At 34.3% G+C, this 13,398-nt stretch overlaps 1 protein-coding gene across 1 annotated transcript in view; it reads right to left on the bottom strand.

Moving 5' to 3' along the window:
- Positions 1-966: 966 nt before the first annotated feature.
- Positions 967-13,398, bottom strand: part of B4GALT6 (beta-1,4-galactosyltransferase 6) — a 33,325-nt gene continuing 20,893 nt past the window's right edge. The window contains exons 4-9 of the mRNA XM_074899030.1: positions 11,209-11,333; positions 10,574-10,690; positions 8,809-8,996; positions 6,396-6,518; positions 5,471-5,572; positions 967-4,583 (exon numbers count right to left, since the gene is read on the bottom strand). Of these exons, the coding sequence (XP_074755131.1) occupies positions 4,436-4,583; positions 5,471-5,572; positions 6,396-6,518; positions 8,809-8,996; positions 10,574-10,690; positions 11,209-11,333 (803 nt within the window). The 3' untranslated portion in view covers positions 967-4,435. The remainder of the gene's footprint in view (positions 4,584-5,470; positions 5,573-6,395; positions 6,519-8,808; positions 8,997-10,573; positions 10,691-11,208; positions 11,334-13,398) is intronic.

Genomic DNA, 13,398 nt, shown 5'->3' with positions numbered 1-13,398 from the left:
AAAAAACACATTAAGCTTAGGAAAAAAATGCGTTGAAATGCCATTACTGGAATTCTGAGAATAAACCAAATTTGTCCAAGAAGTTAAACTACATTCTGTCTTGCAAAGGAAGAAAATGACACACATCTGAAAGGTGTCTCATGAAGAGTAAGCACACGGGAAAGGCAATCCACCACCTACCATCATCTGTACTTTATTACTGAACCCCACAATATATGAAGTCACACAGGACTACTACCCAAGGGCCCACATAATCATCAGATAAACTTACCTCCCAATTCTGATTTTTAAGATATAGAAGCAAAAGCAGCTTGAAAGTGACAGCAAGGTAGAATAGCAGTTAAGGATGCTACACATACTTAAAATTCCTGCTTTCCAATATATTACAACTGGTGACACTTTCAAGGAGAGTCCATATCAAGTGTTGCAGAAAAGTATATTCATCAAAATATACTTAAAGAAGTTTATTCATGTGTTTTCGTGAAATTCTGCAAAAACCTTTGTACCCAGTTAAAGTACTCCCAAAAACTACTTCTATACCTCTAACCATCAGAGACTTTTATACCTGTAAGATACAAAGAAAAATAAGAAGGATAACTGATGACTGATTTCTGAGAAAAAATAGCTCCCTATTTAATGCCTGGAGAAATATGGATGAATCCTTCTATCTCCTGGTCTTGTAATCCCTATATAAGGAAGATTAGTCCTAAAAAGAAATAAGTATAGAGCCATTAGGAGATTTAACAGAATAGAAACCCTATCTTGGAAAAGTATGTAAAAATGTTGAGTCATTTAGACTACTAAAAACAGAAGGTAAACCGATTTGTTAGCCCAAGGGTTGATTGCATCACAGCCTAATCTGAAGTATTTGCTGGCCAGGTGTCCTTTCCTTTAGCTGTTACTTCAAGGAACTGAGCACTAGCAAAATAAGCATTTTGTCTACAAACAAAACACAAAGAAGATACATACTCCACAGAACCTCAGAATAAACAAACCAACACAATCTTTAGAACATTGTATTTCATAAAAGACAATGATAAAAAAGTACAAACATTTTCATGAACAACAGAAACCATTTGCTATGATAGTACACAGGAAATTCCCAGCATTTGTTTCAGTGCATTTTTCATTAAGCCTATCTTACATACCTCTACAAATAAAATAATTTTAAGTACACTTCCTCTTGCTGATACGCAATGGATCCTTTTAATATTTTTAAATAACTGGCTCATTAGTAATCCACTACAACATAGTCATTAATAAACATAATGATAAAAAAATAGACTGGCAAGATCCAAGGGAAAAGGACATTTTGCACTTGCTTTTCAATATATACTATGGAAAATGGATTTTATACTTTATATTCTCCTACTTAAATCTGAAATACAGCAAATGGGCTTAAGAGTATCTTAGCATATCAACCAGACTCTACTGTAGTGTTTTTACTTGTTAATTTGCAAGATCTTCAGAATCTTGTAAAATACTCCCTCTTTCTTCTCCGTCCATGTTCACTCCTTGAAGAGACGACATCCCTAAGTTGTCTGCTCAGCAATGCAAAAGCCAATGTGAGTGGCTTCTTTCTACATTTTACAAGAATTAGGAAAATATCAAAAGGAATGTGCACAACTCTTATTTCTGCATCACATTTATTTTGTTTGAAGGCACTGTCTATGTTAAAATTCACTACAGAATAGTACTGAGTTCAAGCAGGTAGTATACAAACACTGTTTTGATGTAATTTAATATGGCAACTTGTAAAACTTACCAACAAAGTGATAAAAGGTATTTAGAGTGTTGGTTAATAATTCAAAATTTAACAACCATATCTTCGGGGCACCAAAATGTAAACTTTTTAAGAACTCAGCTGTATGTCATAATCCATTCACATACTGGTTTAAATCACATTTTTCTAAGAGCGTACATGATTAATCAACTTAGAGCTGTAAAGTTATATTAGTTCAGCCACAGCATATATGTAATATAGTATGTATATATGTATATATATACACAAGTTAGAATTTTTTTTAATTGCACATTAGTTTTACAGAATGCCTGAGCATAAAAGCATGCTTCAGAAAACAGTACAGACCTACAGTACCAAAGGTTGTTTCATAATCATAGGTATTAAATTGTAGGTGAACTTGCACTGAAAACCAGAAATCACTTAAAAATTCTATCAGGGATTTAAAAATTTATTCAACAGTTCTTAAAGAATTGTATTAGCCTGTTATGAAATAAGACTAATTTTATTTTGAAGATATAATTGCTCATACAATGTATTAATTATCTCCCCTTTATCCATATGCTTCAGAATATTCTATACACTTAGTTATAGAAAAATATATTAGGAGGTGATCAAACCACTTAAGCATGCTTTTGAAGGATGTTTGGTTCACTTTATGCTCACTTTTTGTTATTTTCATTGCATTACATCATTCCTAAAGCATATTAGATTAACTGGTAGATTTTAAGGTAATTCCAAAATGGTTCAAAATATGCCTTACAATTGTTCTGAACTACTTAAATGAAATCATTGTATTTCTACTAAATATTTGGGATGCCTACAACTAAACTCATAACTTCACTGAAGAACAGCTAAGGGCAAAATTTGCTGCTGGGATGTCAAAGAAATAAAGGTGTTTATGGCAAACAAACTCAAATATACAAAGCACCACACCATCTGTGGCAGCAATTCAGGAAACCAACACACAGTAATGAGTTAAAGTTAGTATTCTTTGTCAACACTCTTACAGAACACTCTATGGATAAACAATCCTCATTATATACTGCTTTCCATTCTTCATGGGAGCAGACGTCAGTCTTTGGTTCCTAAAGAGTTGAGTAACTGTGACAAACAAAACAGTTTAGTAGATCTTGGTCAATAACTTTGCATTAACATAGAAAATAAATGATTCAGTCCTTTTCCTTATTATTAACAAGGGATGTAAAAAAATATTAGGAAAAGATAATAATGCTTAGCAGTGGGATACTTTTAGGTAGCATAACAAGCAAACAGAAAATAAGAACATATGTTTTTCATTGTAAGCCAAGGAAAGTGGCTAGTTACTCATACATATAACACCACAAAAATAGAGAAACAGACAGGACCAATCCTTAGTGGGACCACACAACCTCAATCTCATTGAAAGTCATCGACTTGAGGATACTTAATGCATCATAGAAGCACTCAGCACTCTACCAGAATAGGCCCTTAAATTACTATATTGATTAATATATTATGTGTGGAATTTTAAAAAGCACTTGGGATTGGCCTGCTTTCAGATCCACTTATGCCATCAGCAGTAGCAGCAGCAGAATAGTTTGACCAACACCGTGGTTCTGAAAATCCCACGCTGCAAGCATTAGAACTATTAGAACTAAGTTTTATTATTTTCTTAAAAATCTAACTTTAATATTCTTCCAATGAAGACACATTTTTGGCTCTTCTGATTTTGGAGGAATAAAAGTGCTGTTTACTAAGATTTTTTTTAAAAAAGAACAATACCAAAATACTGTATGCACCCAGACACATTGTTTTAGGCATTAAAATCCCTGACATTGACACTAGTGGCACACGTGGAAATAGTTAAGAGTTCCTGTAGAATATAATACGCAACAACTGCAAGATTCTCTGTAATACACATGCAATATGCATATAAATAGGATTTAGATGGCAGGCAGGGTATCATACAATTTTGTTGGCAATAAATAAAGTTAAAAGCTTTCTTCCTAGCAAGTTCATATATGAAACCGATTTTTCTATATAGATATGCAGGAGGCCTAGAGCTCAAAACTAGTATAACAGTTTACAGTCATAGCTGGCCAACAATTAATGTTTCCTTCATTTCACATAAGGTATAACCTTTTTTTAAGCATACTTACATTTTACACTTGTTCTTTCATGCTAATAAAAACATTCCTATAGAATTCAAACAAGAACACACTCAAATACACACTGAAGCATAAAATATTGAGCCATTTAAAAGCAATGTACACACATTAATTTACATCACATATTTACAAAACACATTTTAAAAAGAAACAAAACCATTCATTTAAATACGAGGGGAGGAGGTGGTTTAGTATAAAAAATTCCTGGAAGAAGAGGCCTCTGTCCCTACTTCCAGAGAAGCTACAAGTCTGTTTTCTGCAGTTTAATTAGTTGAGTGATTAAGATAGTGAATATGAATAATGAAGGATTGAACAGTAGTCTCATGCTGTAAACATCTGAGTGGTAGCTGCTGGCTTTTCTTCCAGAACGAAATGCATGGTACAGACAATCATGTTACTTCTCATCCCAAATACGCATCATCAAATGGTCAAAAATCTCTAATTCTAAGCTGCTGTTGGTTTGGTTTTGTTTTGTTTTACAGTGTCTATTAGTATCTTCCAGTGTTAGTTTATTCTGGTAGGGTAGCTTGTCATTCCACTTCCATCAATAGTCTTTAACAGGAGCAAGTTCTGGTATGAGATTAACAGTTATATTTTTATACAATCTACTGACAAGTATTTTAGGAGTATATACTAAATTGTTCAACCCATCAATATACTGACGTTCTCTGGAATACCTCAGAAGTTTATATCTGCAGGAGGAGTTGGAAGAAGAAAACGTGAAAAAGATTTGCAAGAAACAATTCAATTGATGTTAGACATGATACTGTAACAGTCATTTCATTTTGAAATATACTCTAAATTCTGAAACTACCTCTCAGCCCTTTGAAATTACCAAATTACCTACCTAAGCTTTAAAAGCAAGACACTTTATGCTTTTTAATACATTAAAATTTTATGTTCACATAAAGATGTTCCCAGAAAGAGACACATTGGTAACAGAATTGACTGATATTTCTAATTATCTGAACGTACATGAGATAAAACCCTTTATGTTGCATTTCACATTCCAGTATTTAGGTGTAGCTCATCTGCTGCATTCTGGTTGCTATTCCTATCTAGGACAGCCAAAACCTACTGATCAGTTAGTGTTTTGCAACCTTGTAGCAAAAGAAACAAACCTCGAAAGGTTCCTATCAATGTAAGAAGGAAATGAGAAGACCTGTATCTCAGAAAAGAATTAAATATGATGGAAGAAACTACTTGAGGAGTTTTAAAGTCTATTTTCATGCAGGAGTCATTTCTGCTAGTTATACTGCTTCCTTTTGCAGAATATCCAAATTAATCAACTAGTGGAGCCCTGCCAGCACTAATGCCCAAACTATTAGGGAACAATAATGTTCTGCAACAAAGATTATGATGATAATATCTTCTGACACACAAAGGCAGTCTCTCTCATGGTTAAATAAGAAATATGTGAACACCAAACACAATGTGTTCAGGAAAATACAAAGTCTAGCACAAAAGAGGGAATAACACTGATAAGCACTGACTGATAATTTGTATGTGTGGAAGATGTGTAAGAAAAAAATTTTATATCTTTAGCTCTAGTATTTGAACAGTTCTCTGTTATTCTTACCGTCCTAAAAACTGGACTTCGCCTCTGTGATGATGAGGAATGGATTTGTACTTCCCTAGATCTCCCTCTGGTCTTGTTACATTGTATCCAGCATAGTGAACCCTGCAGTATAATGTGTACAGATTTGTACCAAGAGTATTAAAAAAGATGTTTTTACAAGTTATAGCAAAAATGAAAAATACACATCAAATCTTTTAAAGCTAGTCTTTGTGTTCACTGTTATTCTCTCCCTAAAAAACCCAAAACACTCCTAACCCAACAACTAAAAATATCTGGCAAAACCAAGAAATAGTAATTTCATACTTTCCTGTTTTGTTCTTAAAGCAAAGCAGCATAAAATATGAAAATAGTAAGGAAAAATAATAAAAACATACAAACACTTCCTTTAAAATATATCTCTCTATAAACTCATGCAGACACACTTGTTTACTATGAGCAGTTAGTAATACAGTAAGCATTGTTTTCCGTTGTCCAATTTCTATCAATATAGTCACAAATTTACCCCTCTCTCAAACACTGCTCCTAAGATATGAAAGATAATTAAATTCATGCTTACTCTACACGTCTGTGGGAACATATTCCATAATGCTAGCAGCAAGAAAGATGTAAAGTAAAATCAAAAAGCAACACACAGAAGCTAGAAATAATGAGACCAAATCTGCTGTTATATCAGTTATTTGTTACAAGACCTACCTCTTAAAAGCCTGTCAACTGTCCCCAGGCCAAGAAAAAGGAACATCATACTTATTGCTTCAAATGGTATGTTCTAATATTTCTAAAGTGAACTCATTATAAATGTTAGAATTTGCTCATTTAAAACAAATTAAAACATGTAAATGTTACAACTGACAGAAAAAGCACCTAACTGCTCTCAACGTGGGGATACCACGTAACAATGAGAAAGATATAAGCAGTGAACACTCACCTGTTCCAAAGATCATCATCTTCTCCACCCCATCCCCAAAAGGCATTTGGAAACCCATTGATCTTCTTGAATTGTTCCACTGTCAGGCCACTTACACCACCAAAGAACTCATTGTATGGAAGTCTGAAAACAAAAGACAAGTTCTGTATCATTAGCTGAACTTAGAGAGGTAGCCCTCTCTTTCAACAATACCTTTCAAAAAAATAAGAACCCCAAACTAAGGACATGAACAGATACTGAATGTATTCACTAAGGAAACTGGTTCACAGATCACTGGCATTAAGTAACATTCGATTGAACAAAGTGTTTGCAGGAGAGTCTGGTTTGCATAAAAGGTACTCTTAAACTGTACCTCAAATTAGTATCACCACGTAAACAAAACTCTATCATGTATTTCAGATGGCTGATTTAGACCCATAGCTAAAGTGTTAAGTGAAGCCCCCAAAGTACTGTATTTAGACACTATTCAACTGAAAAAAACCCTCTCTTTAATCAACTGAAAAAATTACAAATCAGTAATGCATCAATTCCATAATTTTAATTCATAACCATATTCTACAGAACGACTAAAACTTGAGAGGAACAGTTTAACAGTACATATTCAACTACAGTGGAATACATACTTATTTAAAAACATTTTTCCAGTTCTTAGAAGCTAAACTTTTGAATCAAAAGAATCTATATGCTTTTTTTTCAGTAAGCATACAGTGATTACTAGCACAGATTAAGTAATAAGCAGTTGGCCAACACAAACAGCCATTATAGCTGTATAACATAACATACTAAGGCCCAGGCAATGTGATTTCCAGCTCTCAAAATAGTTTGGCAATCTGAAAAAAAAAAAAAAAAGGTATCTATATTTACTTCCACCAATATTGACTTGCATCCTTAACGCAGAAGCTGCTACAGTAAAGTGTGCTCCTCTTTCAGAAACAGCATACAATTTCATCAAATCAAAGTAATCGAACATATCTCTCAGAAGAGACTTCCAAACCTGGAACCTTCAAGGAGTGAGAACTATCTACAAAAAGATTTACCATTGCTTAGGACACAATTGCCACACTGAAGGACAAATAACTCCAGAATGCAAGGGGAAAGAAAAATAAATACAGTCATGTAATTTCTGATCTCTGTGGAAACACAGGATTCAACCAAATCTTCACAGCCTTTGGGGAAGGCTGTTAATACAGATCCCTTTCAACATTTAACTGAAATAACAGGTGTTGGTTGCAAAAGTGAAAAAAACCCCAAACCCTGAAAAAACAAACACCTGCCCCATCCCCCAACCAACCAAAACCCACCACCAACCAAAAAATAACAATGGGGGTATGACAGTTAATGGAATTGTTTCAGGTTTTTATTCATATGTATGTATGTGTGTGGTGCACATACACTTTTTATGTCCATATACATAGAGATACATGTGTATACATAAATATATATTCATAACGTATAAAAATAAATATATTTTCATGAACATATTTTGTAAATATCTGTATTTAGACATTTTATAAATTTTATAAACATGCAAACACGCAAAGTATTTTATAAATACATACAAATATAGATGAAATCTCTTCTATATTTATGTATTTATTTGTATTTATTTAAATACATATAAAATCTTTAAAGGTTTGACTGCTAATTGGCTGACAACCTTAAGTCCAAACACAGAGTCATGTTTTCAACGCATTTCTTTTATCTGTCAGGTTGACAAGGTTGCCAAGATGATTGACTTCACAAATAAAATTTCAGAATGGCAAATATATAAACGCAACAAGCAGTAAGTTGCTACTTTATGCGAAGTGGCTGGAAGAGTGTCATGAGATAGCAGAGTGTTAAAAAGGAAGTAAAACATCATTAATGTAAAATGGCAGAAGGAAAGGAGGTAATGAAACTGCAGGACCCACTGCATCCATCAAATGTCACTAGGCACTGAATACAAGGTATGAAATGGTCTAGCAGTAAGAAAACAGTCTGTTTAAAAAAGTAGGACAAAGCAGAAATAAACTGTACATTTATGAGTAAAGACAGATTTTTTCCTGTTGTATTTTGTTGCACATTATCTGCTTATCTGTGTTAACAGTAACTGCAAAGGCTTATGTAGCTAGAAAAGATTTCTAATAAGTTTTTCCTCCTTGACACACATAGCTTTTTTTTTTTTTTGAAGATCAGCCTCACTGAACAACTTCAATGCTGAAAATTATAAACCAATCTTCACATTAGCAACACATCAAATGCAGACACTAAACTTAAATCTTCCTTTTAATAACTAGATGTTAATTTATGTAAATAGCAAGGTAGGAGGCTGTTTTAACAGTTTGACTTACTGTATATACTGTCACAAAATTCATACACACTTTAAGAATGTTTCTGGGTCTTTAAAACAACATGAATAAAGCTAATTACTTACATGTACATGTATTTGTCCAGCTTTGCTGCAAAATGGCGTGGCATTTCTCCACATCCATAATAATTTCGGTCATTTTCAGGTAAGTGATCCACATCATGAAATATTATGCAGTCCCAGACAGCATCCTTCATAGCCTCTTTAAAGCCAACATTAAAGAGCATTGCACGATTAAAAGGTTGTGTACCTGTCTTCAAACAGAAAGAAAATGAGACACTGTAAGAATCAAGAAAGAGTCAAGATTTCAACACTATGAGAAATACATCGTCTACCACACAAAAAAGCCACAAAGATGCCTGTTATACCTCTAGCTAAGCAAAGGAATGTCTCTGGTTTGCATCAACCACATCAACTGTATTTTGTGATATAAAAAGTCTCGACATTCTCCCCTCTTACACAAAACTTAACAGCACTAGCAACTTATCATACTAGTAACTGTGAAGTATCAAAATATGGGTGGTTTGGATTAATACAGCATGATATCACTAGTTAAAGAAACACTGATACAAACTAAGAGAAAAACATTACCTTTTGTTTCTTGTTAAAACAGTCAAATAGAATAGATTTGGACTATTTCAGTAGGAAGGGGCCTATGACGATCATCTTGTCCAACTGCCTCACCAATTCAGGGATCATCAAAAGTTAAAACATGTTATTAAGGGCATTGTCCAAATGCCTCTTAAACACTGAGAGGCTTGGGGCATCAACCACCTCTCTAGAATGCCTGTTCCAGTGTTTGACCACCCTCTTGGTAAAGAAATGCTTCCTGACATCCAGTCTAAACCTCCCCTGATGTAGCTTTGAACCATTCCCACACATCCTATCACTGGATACCAGGGAGAAGTGATCAGCACCTCCCTCTCCACTTCCCCTCCTCAGGAAGCTGTAGAGAGCAATGAGGTCACCCCTCAGCCTCCTTCACTCCAAACTAGACAAGCCCAAAGTCCTTCACTGCTCCTCACAGGACATGCCTTCCAGCACTTTTACCAGCTTTGTTGCCCTCCTCCAGATGCATTCAAAGACCGTCACATCCTTCTTGAATTGTGGGGCCCAGAACTGCACACAGTACTCAAGGTGAGGCTGCACCAATGCTGAATACAGCGGGATAATCACCTCTCCTGACAGCTATTTATGCTGTGTTTGACGCACCCCAGGCTGCAGTTTGCCCTCTTGGCAGCCTTGTATTGAGCCTGCTGCCGACCAGCACCCTCACATCCCTTTCTGCAGGGCTGCTATCCGGCCACTCCTCTCCCAGTTTATACTTTTACCTTTTACTCTGTCCTAGGCACAGAATCTGGCATTTCAACTTGTTAAATTTCATCCCATTAATCATAACCCAGTGCTCCAATCCGTCTAGATCCCTCTGCAAGGCATCTTATTCCTCAAGAGAGTCAACAGCACCTCTCAGTTTGGTATCATAAGCAAATTTATTAATGGTGCATCCAAGATCACTGACAAATATATCGAACAGAACTGGCCCTAAAATTGAGCCCTGAGGAACACTGCTGGTGATCAGCTGCCAGCTAGATTTTGTCCTTGAAAACTCAGAATGACAGTGGATTCAAAGAGGCCGTGTTATCACCTATAAAGTATTGATCCATATTTGAAGAAAAGCAACATGTACCTGGCCACTGCTTAAACTGGGGTATGGAATTGAACGTTTTCATTCAAAGGATTAGAACAGCAGAGTAACAATTTTTACATCCAAATCTTGAGAAGAATAGCAAATTCTCTTTAGTAAGGGATCTTTTTAAGTAAATACTATTACCTGTTCAACAACATAGAAGGCAAATTCCAGCCGCTGCTTCTGCAACATAGGTATCAGATGACGGAAAAAAATTGGAAGATGCTCATGGCGATTTCGAAAAGGAATAAGGATCGCCACCTTCAAAATATTATATATATATATTAATCTGTTATAGTAGCATTTTTAAATTGTAATGTTTCAATATAGATTTACTTTCCTATGGCTTACAGAGACTTTTCAACTTTTGCATTTAAATTGGCTCAGTGTTTTGCACTTTTGTTCCCTCTAGGAAAGCGTGTTGGAATTTTGCTCAAACGATGAAAGAAATTCTGAGTAAAATATAAATAAGATTTTGCTTTTATGTTCACTTGCTTCTAATTGTACTTTAAGCAACACACACATAGTTTGTATCCATATGATAAAGTATTTATTAACCACAATTAATGAACCTTTAGAATTTCTGGTCAATCCATTTCAAGTTTTTCTTCAAGCTTCAGTCTCTTCTTGAGCACAAATAGCACACATAATACATATACTATAACATACTACATATTATATAAAATATGTAACAGTAAAAGACTAAGTGCTTGCAATAATAAGTTATTCTTATACACCAATGTGAAAAAAAAAAAAACAAGAGGAAAGCAGCATCTCACCTTCCATCGTGGCTTACAGTCTTTTGGTTTCCAGTGTCCTCCCGGTTTAATGTCTAAATCTTTTGAAAACAGTTGCTGAATTTCATCAAAACTAATTTCACTCATATTGACATCGATAAGGCCTCCTAAATAGAGGAAAAAAAATGTATTTATTTATTTCAGTTAAGATAACAACTCTAACACTACAAGGTGTATCACAGACAAATAGCATCAGAAATTTGTACTTACACTACCTACAGATAAAAAAGAAACAAGTTATTCTATCATCTTAATATTGTTTTTACAGAATGAATTTCAGTATTTCCCCATATAAATGTTCCTTCAATAAATCTTAGAAGTAAAATACTCATTTCAGAGGACACAGACAAGCAAATTTGAATTCTATCTATTCCAGAAAATTAAGAGTCACCTTCCAAGTATCATTGTTAGCAATTACACATCATCTGCACTATTGAACTGATATTCAAATTCTGGGTGTCTTCCTACCTGCACTTCCACAAAATAACTCAAACTTCCTCAACTATCATTCTATATAATTATGAACATTTCACGTACAGCCTTCATCCACTAATTCACCACTGTCTGCATCAAACCAATATACAGCAAGCAGCTGGATTTGAGAATTCCACTGATAGAACTATTTAGCCAAATGGGAAAGCATTCGCAAATGGCTGTTGATAAGTGTGGAATTCAGTAAGACAGTGAATAAAGACCACAATACGGTAGCAAAAAAAATTAGGTTAGTACTTATTATGAGAAAGTATTTAGATTTAGCCAATAACTAAAAGGTTTCGGTCGTTAGCTTATACATGTGTACAAGTTTCTAAACTGTTGATAACAATTCAAAGTAAATAACCTTATCAAAAGCAGAAGTAGAAGGAATCAAGAAAAACTAGGGAGAAGAATACTGTAACACTCATTAACCAGAAGCTCAAACTGTTTTTCAGCAACTGCTATGCTAGATCAAACAAAAATCTTGCAACAACTGTCTGACAAACACCATAAAATATTCTGCTTATTTTTGTTTAAAAACTTAGGTCTTTTGGTGAGGGTTTGAATTTTAAGTCAATGAAAGAAAGCATTCCTATTTTCTCCCCTGTGCCCATACCCAAAAGATCTATTTGTGTTCAGAGTTGACTAGCTATCTAAATCTTCTGGAAAGACTGAAATTTTTGGAGCATAGGAATAACCATTGCTTTCAGAAGAAGGCAGAATATATTGCAAGAGCTATTTTAGTTTTGGATATGATTAAATGTAGAACTATTTGTAAATGTAGAAGGTAACTTTAAAAAATGTGACAGGAAAAAAAGAATCAGGAACACTACAATAACAGGAAGATCTTTTAAGAGCAGATTTAAACAAATCCACGTTCATTTATTTCTTTTAGAAGAAAAAGGAAAATTGATGAAAAAATACTGCATAAATATAAACCAGAACAGGCTAATCCTACAGAGCTTTAAAAAAAAAAACCAACCTGAAAAAAGCTTAGATCATTATTATGGTTGTATCTGAAACTCTTCAATAACCCAAAAAAGAAATCTTACAAAAAGTAGAAATGAGAGCAATCAACAAACTACCAGTATATACAGTATAAACATGTACAGATTAAATTTTAAAAATTAAATGCATCACTAAATCAATTTCAACTACCAAGAGACAGAGCAACAATAACCTTTTAGTTTATTTATAGAACCTAATAGGAAAACAAAGATAAATAAAGGTCAATTACTACACCAAAAAAAGAAGCAAACAATACATGATGTAAAGGACCCAGGTGCCTTAGACTCATGAAAAAAGTTTAGATGTGATCAGATGCTTACAGAGTTTAAATTAAAAAAAAAAAAAAAAAGAGGAATGGTAAAACACTTTTTATAAGGCAGGTGCTTCTAATTTGAAAGGGACATGATGAAATGCCCTCCAGACTGATTAAAAAAGTAGCTATAGTAAACTCTGAAATATTTGTACTGTCAAAAGTACACAGGAGATGGGCAAACAGAAATCAGCAGTATTTCCCTGTCATTAGTGGGAGGCAGGAAAGGCATCCCAGTAAATATCTGGGCTTAGCATTCACTACTTCCATTACTGTCTAGCATGCTGCAGTAAAACATATTTGCCTACCTGCAAAAAAAAAGAAAGCCAAGGAAGCAGAAAGCATTCTGAAGAACAGAATCAGCAAACAAAATAATTTCA

Source organism: Athene noctua, chromosome 2 (assembly GCF_965140245.1).
Source record: "Athene noctua chromosome 2, bAthNoc1.hap1.1, whole genome shotgun sequence".
NCBI classification, from domain to species: domain Eukaryota; kingdom Metazoa; phylum Chordata; class Aves; order Strigiformes; family Strigidae; genus Athene; species Athene noctua.
This window is presented reverse-complemented; position numbering and strand designations above follow the sequence as displayed.